Below are 14008 nucleotides of genomic sequence, written 5' to 3'. Positions count from 1 at the left end.
GTGTCTGTCATTTTGATTGATTCATATGTAAGTATTGGTGATGTACAACATTGCTTACTGGGCTTTGACTCATGAGCTTTGTTTCTGTTTTCCATCCACAGAAATTGTCGTGTACACCTGCCTTCGGAGAATCACTGTCCCCTGGTGCTTCCATAGCCTGCATATTACAGGCTGTTGGTTCTCCCTCTTGGTCTCGAATTTGGTGGTACACATCTGATTCGTGATCTACACGTAGATTAAGCGAATTTACGCAGGCGCCGACAGCCTATTCTTTGTTTGGTATGCGCTTCGCGGAAGCACCCTTAATGGTATTTTGTGCAAGTTCCAGTTTTTCTGCGTGGAATATTAACCGACGCCAATCGTTTTTTGGGATTTGTAATGATAATGTTGACATCCCATACTGTATTATGCACGCTCTGGAAGCGCCAGGGGACAGTGATTCTCCGAAGGCGGGTGTTCATGACAACTTCTGTGGATGTAAAATGGAATGAAAGCCCACGAGCCGGAGCCTAGTAATCAAGGTTGTACATCACCAATACTTATAGGTAAAAAACAGCAAACAACGTTTACTTCGCTGGCTTCTTTTTTGAAGAACGCCTTACCTAGTGCACCATGGCGCCTTTCACTATTACCACAACCTGGATTTTTCATCTTTGTGACGTACGAGGAGTTCATGGAAGGCTCCGTAGGATTTTAGTAATAAATAGAACCTTAATTTGGTTCATATGCACTGCAACAGCGTTTTTAAGTGTTTTTTCGTCGCTTTCCGACTTTGCGTCGGGTGCAACGCTTTTTTAAATATAATCCCCGGCGACTTACACGGTCTCTACATGCATGTGATGGGAGTGTTGCTGACACAAATCAGCCATACCTGAAGCGCCATTCAGCGACTATGTATAACTTGACAGTCGAAAATGAGGTATTTATAGTGCAGGTCCAAATTGTATGGGACAAACTAACGAGAAATTGTTTACGAGTTTGTGGTGATAGCGCGAGGCTGGTGGGCGTGTGAAGACGTTGCTGCGTCCGCCCTGTGTGATTGAGCAACGTATTAGCTCTAAGGTCTTTATGCGGATGTGTAGAGCCAGGGTCTTTGCGGTGAGTCCACCAGTATGTGACAACCATCCTGGCGTGATCGCCGAATATGTAGTATACACGCTACGGAAGCACCAGGAGACAGTGATTCTCCGAAGATAGATGTTCACAACAATATTTGTTGATGGAGAACAGGAAGAAAGCTCAGGAATCGAAACCCAGTAAGTAAGGTTGTACACCACCAATACGTATAAGTCAAACAAACTAGCAGACGCAGTATACTGCAGTACTGATGAGGCAACGCGTGCTACGTTCAACGGTGATGAAGCATCGACCATTCAGTGGCACGTTATGGCGATCATGTGGTCATAGCTGACACTGCTACATTCACCGTGGAATTAGATAGCACACCATTCAGTGATGCAAACGAATGGGATCGGGTTCAGGACGTGTCGTGGAGTACGTCAAGGACTCTACATTCTGAGACAATCACAGCATCACCGTTCATGATACCAGTTCGTTATTCGCAGGCATGCGTGAACCGCAGCAAAAGACTGCAGGAGCTCGAGTAACAGGTGGACGCGTTCACCACGTTGAGGCATCCAGAATTGTGGAACGACAGAATGGGGTCCTTCGACGCTGATTACCGTATTTAAAAGGGGTGCTGGAACCGTATCACTCCTTCCGGCGACCGACTGTGACCATCTCCCAAGCTTCTTTTTTCTCGTGTAAAGTCCTCTCCTGAGTCTACTATATACAGTACTGAATCGGAGCACTGGAGCATTTGCTAGGCTCTCATTTGAGTTGCTTGCGCGACATCAGGTTGGATGTCAGGAGTAGAGTGTACAGTTTTTCTCCTACATTGTGCATCAGAGGCTTGTTCTCTTCGGGTGGAAAACTTAATGTTCTCTGTGTTTGACTGTCAATGTCTCAGAATCGCTGGTGGGAACACCGGAAATGTTGACATACAAAAAACCGTGGAAAGGTTCACAAGTTATTCCATTTGCTTCATTCGATAGGTCCTCTGAAGCTTTTTGCCAACAAAATTATCAGGGACTGAAATGATTTACTGACATCCAACAAAACAAAACTTTTGAACCAGTGGGCACTACTTTGAACAACAATTTGGTTAGCCACCTGCTATCTCCAGTCCGGAATCCTGGCCGTCAGCAGAAAAGTGGACTGAATATAGAGCCTTCACTGTCAGAAATGTCCGAGTGTATTTCCTGATGAACTCTCACTTGTTCTGTTCGAGAATGGCGGTGGGTTCCTCAGCTAGTGCCTGTCTAGCTTACTTGGGTCTATCCGGTGACTAGCTGCCATGCAACCCGAAGGAAGCACGAGGACTGGGATACTGCCAGATTGCCCAAGTCTAGACAGGGGGAGTCGAGAGACAGAGGTCGGGTTCGAACCACAGACCTTCCGGTCAGTAAATTCGCGCCCTGGCTACCAGTGTGGCATGTACCATGCTACAGTAAAAACTGTATTGATGTATGGCTGCGAGACGTGATCTGTGGGGGCAGGTTTTTAACCATAGATGCCTCAAAAGCATTGGTCGTTTTGGGTGGTGTCTGTGTGTTATTAACGAGATGATTAAAAACTGGGTATTTGGTCGTGCGGCAGGTACTCCAATCGGAGAAAACACCCAGCATCAACGACTACGATGGCTCGATCATGTGCCACGCATGCCGAAACACCGTCTACAGAGACTAGAGTTGCTTTCTGTTCCTCCTTCATGATGGCGCAAACAGCGAGGTGGACAACGCATGACTTGGCAGATTGGCATGAGAGAGATCACGAAGAGTTTGGGTGTTGTAGGTGTTGTACGCTTTCCACGATGGGGTCCCCTTGACTGCCCCTGTGCTTGACTGGAGACATTGCAAGAAATTGTGGTTGATCGATGTCAGTGGTGTTTGCGCAGTCAGTTTCTTTTCACATTGATCGAGTGCATGAAGGTGTAGGCACCTCAGAATGTGCTAGGTCAGCACTAAGTCCCCTCTCTCACCCACTCTTTTTCCCTTCTCTTCACTCTAGGGCTTTAGATACAAACCCTATGGTTGTACGGCAGTGTCAACGCTAATGTTGCCATCTTTGATGCCGATGATGTGATTCTATGACTGGAAAACGAGACGTGAATTCTAGTCAACTTGATAACAGCCATACCTCCTTGTGAGAACCCCAGGACGGGGCAAACAGGTCAGCAGTAACCCTGATAGATATGGCCGTATCACACAATGAATGGAAGTCTTGCATCAAAGCTATCGCCTTCGCTGAGTAGATAAAAATAGACAAATAAATGAATCGTTCAGCTGTAACACCTCGCTATCTAGCTGCCATGTCACCCAGCGGAAACATTAGGATATTGCAAGGGATACTGCCAGGTTTCCCAAGCCTAGACTGGAAATCGAGAGGCTGAGGTCAGTTCCAAACCACGGGCCTTCAGGTCAGGAAATTCGCGCTCTAAACAATGAGCCGTGCTGCACAAACAGAGCCATTTGACGCCAATAAACTGATCGGGTCATAGTCTCCAACGCGTGGTTCTCACCTCAATCTTGATCTTTGTAAACAAAGCTGTAACAGCTGCAGGCACTTCACTTCTGTACACAGTCTTCTGTAGTGGAACAATGCCCCACACATGCACTGACCAACTTATGTATTGCAGGAATCTCCAGCATTTCCGCAGACCCATTTCATGGGCGGATGGTAGAGGGCTGCGGAACGCTGCGGATGCAACATCTTGGAAATCTTTCGATAATCCACATTGTGTCCAACCGGCCGCAGCTTATGGCAACTGGCTCAAGGAAGGTCAGTGGAACGGAGTGGCTGCGATGTTATATAACCAGACTCGTTTATTGTGTAAGCGACATGCCAGAGTGCGTTTCTGTTCTTCTGGAAAGCCAACTACCTATGATACACGATGTGGGAGGCTGATGATTCGAACCATCTGAAGGGCATATGGTTAAGTATATGCAGTCATTTCGCAAGTCTGTTTCTTACGATTACCTCAGCAATTTGACCTCTGTGGCTTTTGGCATACCCGTTCAGCGTCAAGAGAAGAGGAGAAAAAGTGTTTTGGGGCTAACAGAAGACGGAAAACGGGACGTCCTGTGGCAACAAGTGTAAAATCCTCGTGCTAGATAAGAGGCGCAAAAAGGCATAAAAATACCCGGTAGGGTCGATGAAAATTTTGTGAAGACCACATATCCATATTAATTTGATAAATGATTGACAGCCACTGGATAGCATCCAGCTTTAGGAGGACCTGTTTACGCAGTACTTTAGGGCCATCCGCTCACAACCAGCGCCACGCAAAGCATTGACAGCTATTCTAGAGACAAAGTGTCGAGCTGCTTAGCTGAGATTCGAGGACTGTACCTGGTGAGACCCAAGAGAAACGAAACCAGTAGTGAGTGACTGAAAAGTTTCCAATAACCCTGTGACTAGTGTCCTCTCGACGAACGATGAGACCGTTATAGTAGTTTTAAGTGTCACTCACTGAACTCCTTTCCGTTTTTCAATTGTATTTTCTTTTCTGATTGCAGGTGGAATCCTTCTGTCAGTGCTATTCTACGACTTTGCTGCAATAAAATATTTTAAGCATCCTTTTCTGGTTTCAAAATGTCCGTGGTATGTTACGTGACCTAGCTTCGAACTAGATGACCACTTAGGATGATCCAACACTACAGATACACTTCAAGGGACATCGCGATGCTATCACTTGCGTTGATTTTAATCCGAATGGAAAGCAACTCGGTACGTGTGATTGGGGAATTTTTGAACTAAACAAATACTAGTGTCTTCCTCCATGGACTCATGTCTGATGGTCTGGAATATCAAACCCCAAACTCGAGCCTACCGATTCCTTGGTCATAGCGACGCCATCTTCTGTGCGCGCTTCTCCCCGAGCGGTCAGTTGGTTGTTACTGCATCGAGAGATAAAACGATCAAGTTGTGGGTGCCTAGCATGTAAGCAATGTCATTTCTGATTGTTACAACCAAGCAAAGGAGAGTCTATCACTTTCCGCGCCCATACCGCTGCGATTCGGTGGGTGGACTTATCGTCTGATGACTTACGAATGTGCACCGCTTCAGCAGACAAATCAGTCAAGGTATTACTGCGCATTTTCATCAGTTAATCGCTTTAGGTTTGGAATCTCCACCGTCAAAAGTTTTTGTTCTCGTTGAATCAACACGTCAATTGGGTTCGCTGTTGTCGGTAATTCATTGGAGTTGTCTCAAGCTTCAACTGCAGATTTTCTCCTGACGGGAGATTGATAATATCCTCTTCAGATGATAAAACTATCAAATTGTGGGACTGTGAGAATCAAACCTGTGTGCATACGTTCTATGAATCAGGGGGATTTGCTTCGCATCTTGATTTTCATCCCAGTGGCAACTGTTTTGCCTCCGGAGGCACGAACTCCTCCGTAAAGCTTTGGGATTTGAGGATGAACCGTTTACTACAACACTATGATGGTAAGCAAGAGGGATTCAAACGGAAGATGTTCTTTCACTGGTTAACGATAATCCTTTCCTCACTGCACCGTAACCATTTTTAGATCCGTTATGTTATGTAAGTGATGTGAGCGATTAAGTTTGAGGTGTCCAGGACTGATGTTCCTGATAATGATGACGATCTCTCTCGACCCCACGCCATATAAGTATCAGTACATTACAAACACACTTTAGGGGCATCCGGATTGTGGAGAACGCCTTCGCATCTCGCATATTCTTTACGCTGGTTGGGTTTTTTCCACGGCCTGGAATTCGGTTACCTCTTTCATAAAAGCGAGCTGCCCGGGATATGCTGCGTATATGTAGGACAGAAATGTTTTCCTCTTTATGACTCAGTTGGACTGATTTCAGGAGGCGTTATTCGACCAGCGTAACACTGAGGTTGCCATCAGCAACACCATTCTCGAACTCATGCTCTGTTGTCATATTTGTTGTATTTGTGGATGGACATTGATGCTGCATTTTTGCATTCTTAGTTTGGACAGGAGCGCGGCGCAGATATCTACAATCGTCTAATCTCTTGGTTTGGCTGCACGCTAATTCATACCTTTACTCTGTTCTTATTCCTGCGTCACCAACTATCGTCCATTCCTTCACGCAAACTATATGCTTATGTACGTGACGTTCTGATATAATGGTTGTCGTAGCGAGAGTAACTGCGTTGTTGATCTATTTAATGGATTTCATCTGCTCCGCCACATCGTCCTGCAATTAATTTAGCAATGTCTCGGGATTATACTGAAGTGGTGAACATGCACAGAAGATTTTGGCCATTGTTGCATCAACGTCAATTTAGAGGTTTCTGCAGGTGCGCAGTAGACTCATCTTTTTTTTCTTTTTCTAAGTTCATTGAATCGCTTCGGCGCATTCAATTTCCGTTATGCAGCCGGCCCATACTTATGTTGGAGTGGACGTTCAGTTTAAATCCGGGTGACATAATATTAGTTGATGGAAGGCGGCAGTCGAACAGCTAGCGCCAAATATGGTCTGAACCACCTCATACTTGGACTATTAACTAGCTCGAATTTTCTCACGGAAAGAATTCATGCCTGGATCGATCACTGGCATGTTCCGGTCAGTATAGTGAATTACTCCTACTTGACGCCGTACAGATCCATGAGATTACGTGGGATAATGTAAGTCCAAAGACCATGGTCAACTGCTGTTGTCCGTATTACCTAGAAGGCCCAAATATACAGTGGCAATGATGCTCACCCATGCAACTCCACATCCTTCTACAGTACTTCAGATGTAGACTTGTCTACTGACACAGCACGAACTTCCACAGTTTCGCCAACCAAACAAGGATAAACACAGCTGATGGGATCCTGAAGAGGTCCAAAGCGCAATAGCTTTTATGTACTGAAAAGGCCTTCAAAAAAGTCATGTAGCAGAACCTCCTTTGTTTTTCTGACCGTGAGACTTATCACCTTGGTCATTGTTAGGGTTTGAGTTAGTCATAATGTTTCCTTTGCTTGTCAACACTTACATCCTGAAAATGGAAGAACACATTATAGCTTCGTCTAGGTAACAACCCCTACATCCAGTCGATAGCCAGTTCATTATTTGAATGTCGATTTCATCCATTTTCTGGGAGTTACCCTTTTGCTCATTGCTATTTATGTTTCACTTTCTACACGTTCAGCACATGCGGCTCCTGTGAACAAGATAAGCTGTCATCCGAACGGACATTTCCTTATTTCTGCCTCTGATGATGCTACTTTGAAAATATTCGACCTATTGGAAGGTCGAGCACTGTATACACTGCAGGGACACACTGGGCCAGTAACAGCGGTTAACTTTTCTCGCTCGGGTGATCACTTTGCCTCAGGTGGAAATGATGCCCAGGTGAGCAATTCTGGATTGTCTTTTTGTCTCAGTGTAACTTACTCGCGCAGTCTATTGCAACTTGTTCCTCCCTGTAATACAACAGACAGGCGTACTCCGTGAAGTTTGGCATATACGAGGTTACCAGCATCATGCGGCTTTTTTCAAGCTTGTAATTCTTGTTTTTGATCGCGAGGCAGCTAGACAGTGTATGGATACTACAGTCCTTTGGGGGACGACGACCGAAATGTAGTACTTACATCTGTCACATGAGGACCAACTATCCAATATTCTAAGCATGCTGTCGTTTGGTAGGCTCACCGATGAGCTCCAAGCGATCTTATCCATTGCCATCGAGATTATCAATGAACTACTTCGCAGACCAGCTACTTCATGGATCACCGGATAGTTCGAACTTTGGGGATTTAGGACAAAGAAGTATCCATCTCAACCATTCGGTTATCCTCAAAGCTCGTTCTTTCTTCATATTATGTCCTCATTTATAGTGACCTACATGCGTCAAACCTAGGCCTTGTACAACTTTTTCCATGTGTGCCGTAGTCTTCATTTATTCATTGTTGTGATTCCCTACATCTGGGTATTTGTCACATGCTCCGTGTTTGCTAAGTGTTCTCTCCAGAGTCTAACTGTCTAATTTCTACTTCACTCGTCAGCTTTAAAGCTCCCTGTCTCACTGGCGCTTCCAGTTCACCATTTCCTTCATCAGAACTGCTATAAACTGAAACTTTCGAACAACTGACGGTCTAGACGTCTCATAAGGACCAAACTGATTTTGTGCGTGTTCTTACGCAAACGAATTTTTTCTCCAGCACAACGCAATTGCTGGAGTGACAGCATGTCTCTGAACGATTTCTTAGCACACTGGTCACGCTCTGATGAGCTTCAGAGAACCACGCCAACAAGTCTTCAAGATCATATGCGGATTCATATTTCACACTTGGTAAAAGGTCTGTCCCTGTACAGGAGTCTCTTAAAGGAACATGTTTTGATGGCTCTCAGAGTACTAACAGTCTTTCTATGGGAAGGAGGTAACTACACTACGCCAAAGTGGGTGGAAAGTCGAATAGGTTGAGGTTAACTTCTACGAACTGAGATCGTTAAGTTCCAGGCCATTGAATTCTCACCTATCTGGACCAAGAATATGCACCATTGTCTAGTATTTAGAGTTAACTTTCCTCACCTAGCCTCTTTCGCCACCACTGGTTTTGTATACGGGGGAGGGGATATCCACGGAGTGTCCCTAATGCGGAGCACCCTCCCTAAGCTGTGACCGACGAAGTACTATATATATATATATATATATATATATATACATATATATATCAGATGAAATCATCTGGGCTCAAACTTTCGATACAAGCTCTGCTGTTTTAGGCAAACTTTTCACTTGTAACCGTTTTATGCCAAAGTTGATCCAGTTCCAGCTGTAACCAGCAGATTTTTCGCCAGCATTACCCTTTCATAATGCTTCATTCGGGTCCCTTCTCCGTCCTTTCGCCGAACCATTGCAAACACATCTCAGTGGTACTTGACAAAAGATATGAAGTCATAAACCTCCGACGTCGTAAGGATTCCATGTTCGTTGTCCAGTGTTGTACTTTGCCTGGAGGATCCAGCTTAGTGGCAGTGGGTGGCCACGAGATTTATTGTTCAAAGTACCTGGCCCATTGGTGCGAATGATGGTGAAAATGATCGCACCACTTTGATTCTTGGTGGTTTCGCTTGCAGGGGGCTTCCGGGAACCGACCGCGCGGATCAAATGAAATACTCTTCGGGAATTCTCGGCTATCTCGGTTTCTTCTATTTCCTTAGCTTTCCTAGTTCATTAGGCTTCACGGTTGGCGTGCACGCTCGCTTTCACTTGACGTCTGACAACTCGCCGGGCCGAATGGTATTCGGGATCGAAATAGACATTTCTCCGAGTTTCAAACAGTGCCAATGTTTGGTCTGATATCCAGTGTTTGAATGGGCCTGGTAGCACAGTGCCACAGACGAAACTTCCAGCCTTGTGCAAACATGTGGCGGTCGTGTTCCAGCATGAGTTCACATCTGATGGTGAATTTGTTGGAAGAGACTCCAGAAGACGATTCTAGTATATTCGCCTAGTATCCAGATCTGCCTGTCTCTCAGTCGCCAAGCGATTTGTCCGCACCTAACGCGGCCCTGGAAAACGGAGTGAGAAGCGACTCCGGACAGGCGCGTAGTCGGAATGCACCTATGTGTTCCAAAACGAGCAGCAGTGAGTTATTGATCCGCGCCATCATAGTTCGTGGCGATGTGATTAATTCGTGTTCATGGTTCATGAGCATACCGTGTGGCCAGGTTACTTCGCATATTTCAGAAGTTAGTAATGTATAACAGCAACCTGCGGTCAGCACATAGTTTAAGCAATCCATTGTCCAATCCATGTCGACTACCTAATCCAGTCTTAGATGCGCCAAGCCTACCTACTTGTGCATATCTGTCGCATCCTGTCGCTCGGCGCGACAGGATATTCAAGATGTCATAACGCCTGTCTTTGATGTTGTTAGAGCTACAGTCAGTTGGGCTTAAGTAGACACAACAAACAGACACAGATCAACTTCCCGATTGTGAGAGTCCTTCACAGATGTCGTCAGACAAACTGCACAGAATCTACTATCAACGGGCATCCAGTCAAACAAAGATCCTTTGGTCCGTTGACTCAGGACGACACAAACCCTTGCACATTCTGCCGTAGCAGCCTCTGGATCGCCGGAGGTGCGCAGCCCGAAGCGGGTAGGGAGTGATGGGGCGGTTAGCTCATCCACTGTGCTTGCATCCTGCTGCACAGCATACAATGCTGAGCGAGTCTACTGTGAGAGCAAGGGCAGCTTGTTAACCTGCTTGCCTCAGAGTGTGGATATTGAAGGCAGCCAGGTAGACTGGGCGTCGAGGCTCGAAGTTTGATTTCGAGCTGCTAGATGACGCGCAGATGTTGCCTGAGAAACCGATGCAGAACGAACGGAGTCACCAGTCCTAACGACTGGGCCTACAAGGAGGGTTATTAATCGGGTGGGGAGGGGGAAGAAAAGGTGGGTGAAGAAGAAAGGAGGGGAGCGTCATCAGTAGCCTGTTTTCGCTTACCCGCCCTGCGGTATGCAGCACGTAAGGTGACCCGGCTGGTGGTACCACGTGTGAGTTTATTTGTTTGTGTGCAATTCATGATTCCACTACTAGGGCGCCCAGACCTAGACAGAAGAAACGATTAGTTTCCTCGGCCAGAGCCTTTGGCTCAAAGGCCTTCCGCGGTGCAGCGATTGTTGGCTCGCAACTACGTGAATTGCCCAAATTTAGGGAACAAATTGTCACGCTTTTTCCAACCCCCCCCACCTTGAAGGCTAAGATATTGTTTGTCCGAGTTCTGACCAACCTGGCAATTGAAAGTCTGTTGATGCTGCATTAGCACCCCCCAATGCAGCTCTGTAGGCTACCGAGGCCGGCAAACCGTCACACAGCGATGGGGTCTAGTCTGTTTGAGGTGGATGATCGCACTGACCCAGCCATATTTTTATACTGTTTCTATGTCGCGGATTGTCTTGGCTGTATGGTCACTTAGACAATTTTCTTTCAGGTCATCATTGGCTTACAAGTCGTATTTACCTTGCTTAAAGCCTTAAAGTTTGCTTGAAGTTTGATGGCATTTGGCAAGTATTCCGAATGTTTTGTCATCTGTCATCCACAGGTGTTCTTATGGCGCACCAATTTTGATACTCATCTGGAGGAATTTCCTACGAAGGAAGTGTGTTCTGCCAAAAACGGTCGGAACTTTTCTGGCGACGGTCACGCTCATCAGTGTACACCCAAAAAATCACCTAATTCTGTGGGGTCGAGTAATGAATTCCGGGAACCTTTAGTTCCAGCCTCAGTTTCCGCTCGGACTTCAGACTCCCAAAATGCCGAGGATGCCTTACCAAGGCATTCGGTGGAGTGTCATCATGCGCCCCGTTCACACGGTCAATCGATGCCAGGTCATTTATCCTTGTCCTCTACTGCAAATGTTGCTCAGATGGTGAGCCTCCAGGTTTCCTTTTTAAATGATGGTGTAATGAATGAGGTGTTCCATTCATCTGAGTATTCAGGAACTGACCTAGAAAACAGCGATTTATTGTTTCATTTGTCTTGCATTGCATGACTTTCATCTTCACTTAGGTTTGTTCGGAACAGCTACACTTCAGTCGGATTACGTCTCCAGCAGTCGCAGCAACGTCATTGTTGAGCTGTCCTATATCCATAGTAACCAGTAATGGCGATCAAAAATAGGGGGCTAGCACTGATGATAACATATATTCCGAGGTGCTTGCAATTCCAAACAACCCTTCAGAAGTTTCCTTCAAACCATGCACCTTGAACGCTATTGATATCGGTTTGATTTATCAGGTATAAGCCATGCACCAAGGATACGCTTCTTCCAGTTCCTAAAAAGTCGATCTGCGGAAAATGGGTGAGCGTAGAGATACAGTCGAGCATTGGAGGCGATCAATTATTCAGTTACTGGGAAGCTACACACTGAAGGCTATAGCTTTAATGTATGAACGCAACTGGCTGCGTGTTTGGGCCTAACTGCCAGCCTCACTAACCACTGGTACGTTGAGCTCTGAGTCTCCACCCAGAAAGGTGGCAGTTGTCGACCCAATTGAGTTTACTGGCTTCGTTGCCGGGACGTTACTGTCCAAATATCGGTCGCTTCCGATCAGAAAAGTGCTGGGTGAAATAGGTTCTGCCAGGCAGACGGTCTTATGGTATGTGGAGTACATGTTCTAACCAGGACAACCTATGAGGCGTCAGTAATTCATCCATTTGGGGTGCTTCTTTTTCTTACAATTATCTGGCGTAGCTCAGCATTGCTAATCCTTATCATCTTTTATCTGGCGTAGCTCAGCATTGCTAATCCGATGTTCCCACCGACGTTCCGACCAATGCTTTGGAGACACCGATGGTCATACACCGACAGCCTTTGGATGTCCCTTGCGATTTCCAAGGGTAACCTTAACTAGTGTAGAGCACACAAGCCTAACTGCTTTGTAAGTAGTGTAGTGTATCTGAATATTTTTGTGTGGAGAGGACGAAAAGGGAAAAGAGACGTGTGATTTTCATCCTAGAAATCCAAAAAATTTCATAGTAACTTAGTCATTCCCCCAGAGCACCTTCGATGCCACAGTTACCAGGCTGATGCCACGGTGGTTTTCACAAAGCGTTCACGTACCCATTTTGAAGACGGGAATAACTGTCGACATGCCACATTCTGCCCCACATCGCATCACAGGCTTTGTTAGATCGGTCAGACACCGATGGTCATACACCGACAGCCTTTGGATGTCCCTTGCGATTTCCAAGGGTAACCTTAACTAGTGTAGAGCACACAAGCCTAACTGCTTTGTAAGTAGTGTAGTGTATCTGAATATTTTTGTGTGGAGAGGACGAAAAGGGAAAAGAGACGTGTGATTTTCATCCTAGAAATCCAAAAAATTTCATAGTAACTTAGTCATTCCCCCAGAGCACCTTCGATGCCACAGTTACCAGGCTGATGCCACGGTGGTTTTCTTTCACAAAGCACGTACCCATTTTGAAGACGGGAATAACTGTCGACATGCCACATTCTGCCCCACATCGCATCACAGGCTTTGTTAGATCGGTCATCAAAGATTCTTCACCTTCTTCAAATAGGGCTGGGTACAGACTGTTCCTGGTGCCAGTGTGGATATTTCGTATCTTATTTCTTCTTTTGACGGTCAGTTTAAGTTTACAGTCCATTCGCCCGTATGCAGTGTCTCCCAATTTTACGAAATCTGCAGTAATAGTTGCCCTTTCTATGGAGAGATGTGCGAATTCGTGTTTTGAGCGTAGGTACTCAATGCATATGTGGTTTTTAGTTGAAGCGTATCGTTTATGTATCACAACCTTTCTGAAGCGGTCACTGAAAATTCCCATATCGCAAACTACCATCATTCGCTGGTGTGCCTGGCTGAAAACAGGGGCATATCGTTATCTGGTACCTTTTGATGATTTCAACTGTATCTTATAACACACCCACTGTTGATTCTTTCATTTTATAAAAAATGCACTTAGTATGTGGGTGCATTTGTCCTGTATGTCGCCCCGGGGAAGCTGACAGCTCACTCAACAAGCGTCAACATAAATTCGATGGGGTAGACCAAAGGGGTCACATAAAGAGCACCTTCATACAAAATTGGAAATCGAAGGACCGGTAAAGGGCGATAGAGAGGGTGTGGATTTGGCTACGAGGAGTTCTTACTGTACAATCCAGCTTCATTTTACATCCATCTTACAGAGCTTTATCGACATCAAAGACCGGCGAGCGCTTAAACGAGGTTCAGGATCTATGCTTAATGGCATAAGTTGTTTTGCTGTTCTCCAACGTTGGTACTCCTACTGAATCGGATTTCGCCTTCACGAGGTTGGACTGAGGCGGAACTTTTCTCTACGCATTATTAATTTTCGCTTTTCTAGCCGCTTCCGCATAAGGGTCAGCAACACTTCCTTGTATCGTTTTGTAGCCATATAGTTGACGAATAACAACAGCCTACCTGTGCTACAGATCGTTTGGTTTATGTACATCAACCCAACAATC

General features: G+C 45.7%; 1 protein-coding gene across 1 annotated transcript in view; it reads left to right on the top strand.

Moving 5' to 3' along the window:
• T265_05745 (hypothetical protein) overlaps positions 1-14008 on the top strand; it is a gene marked incomplete at both ends in the record, with an annotated part of 33362 nt that overhangs the window by 16008 nt on the left and 3346 nt on the right. Inside the window, 2 exons of the mRNA XM_009170825.1 lie at positions 7196-7398; positions 11102-11428. Coding sequence (XP_009169089.1) covers positions 7196-7398; positions 11102-11428 — 530 coding nt within the window. The remainder of the gene's footprint in view (positions 1-7195; positions 7399-11101; positions 11429-14008) is intronic.

This window comes from Opisthorchis viverrini (genome assembly GCF_000715545.1).
Source record: "Opisthorchis viverrini unplaced genomic scaffold opera_v5_106, whole genome shotgun sequence".
Taxonomy (NCBI): Eukaryota; Metazoa; Platyhelminthes; class Trematoda; order Opisthorchiida; family Opisthorchiidae; genus Opisthorchis; species Opisthorchis viverrini.
This window is presented reverse-complemented; position numbering and strand designations above follow the sequence as displayed.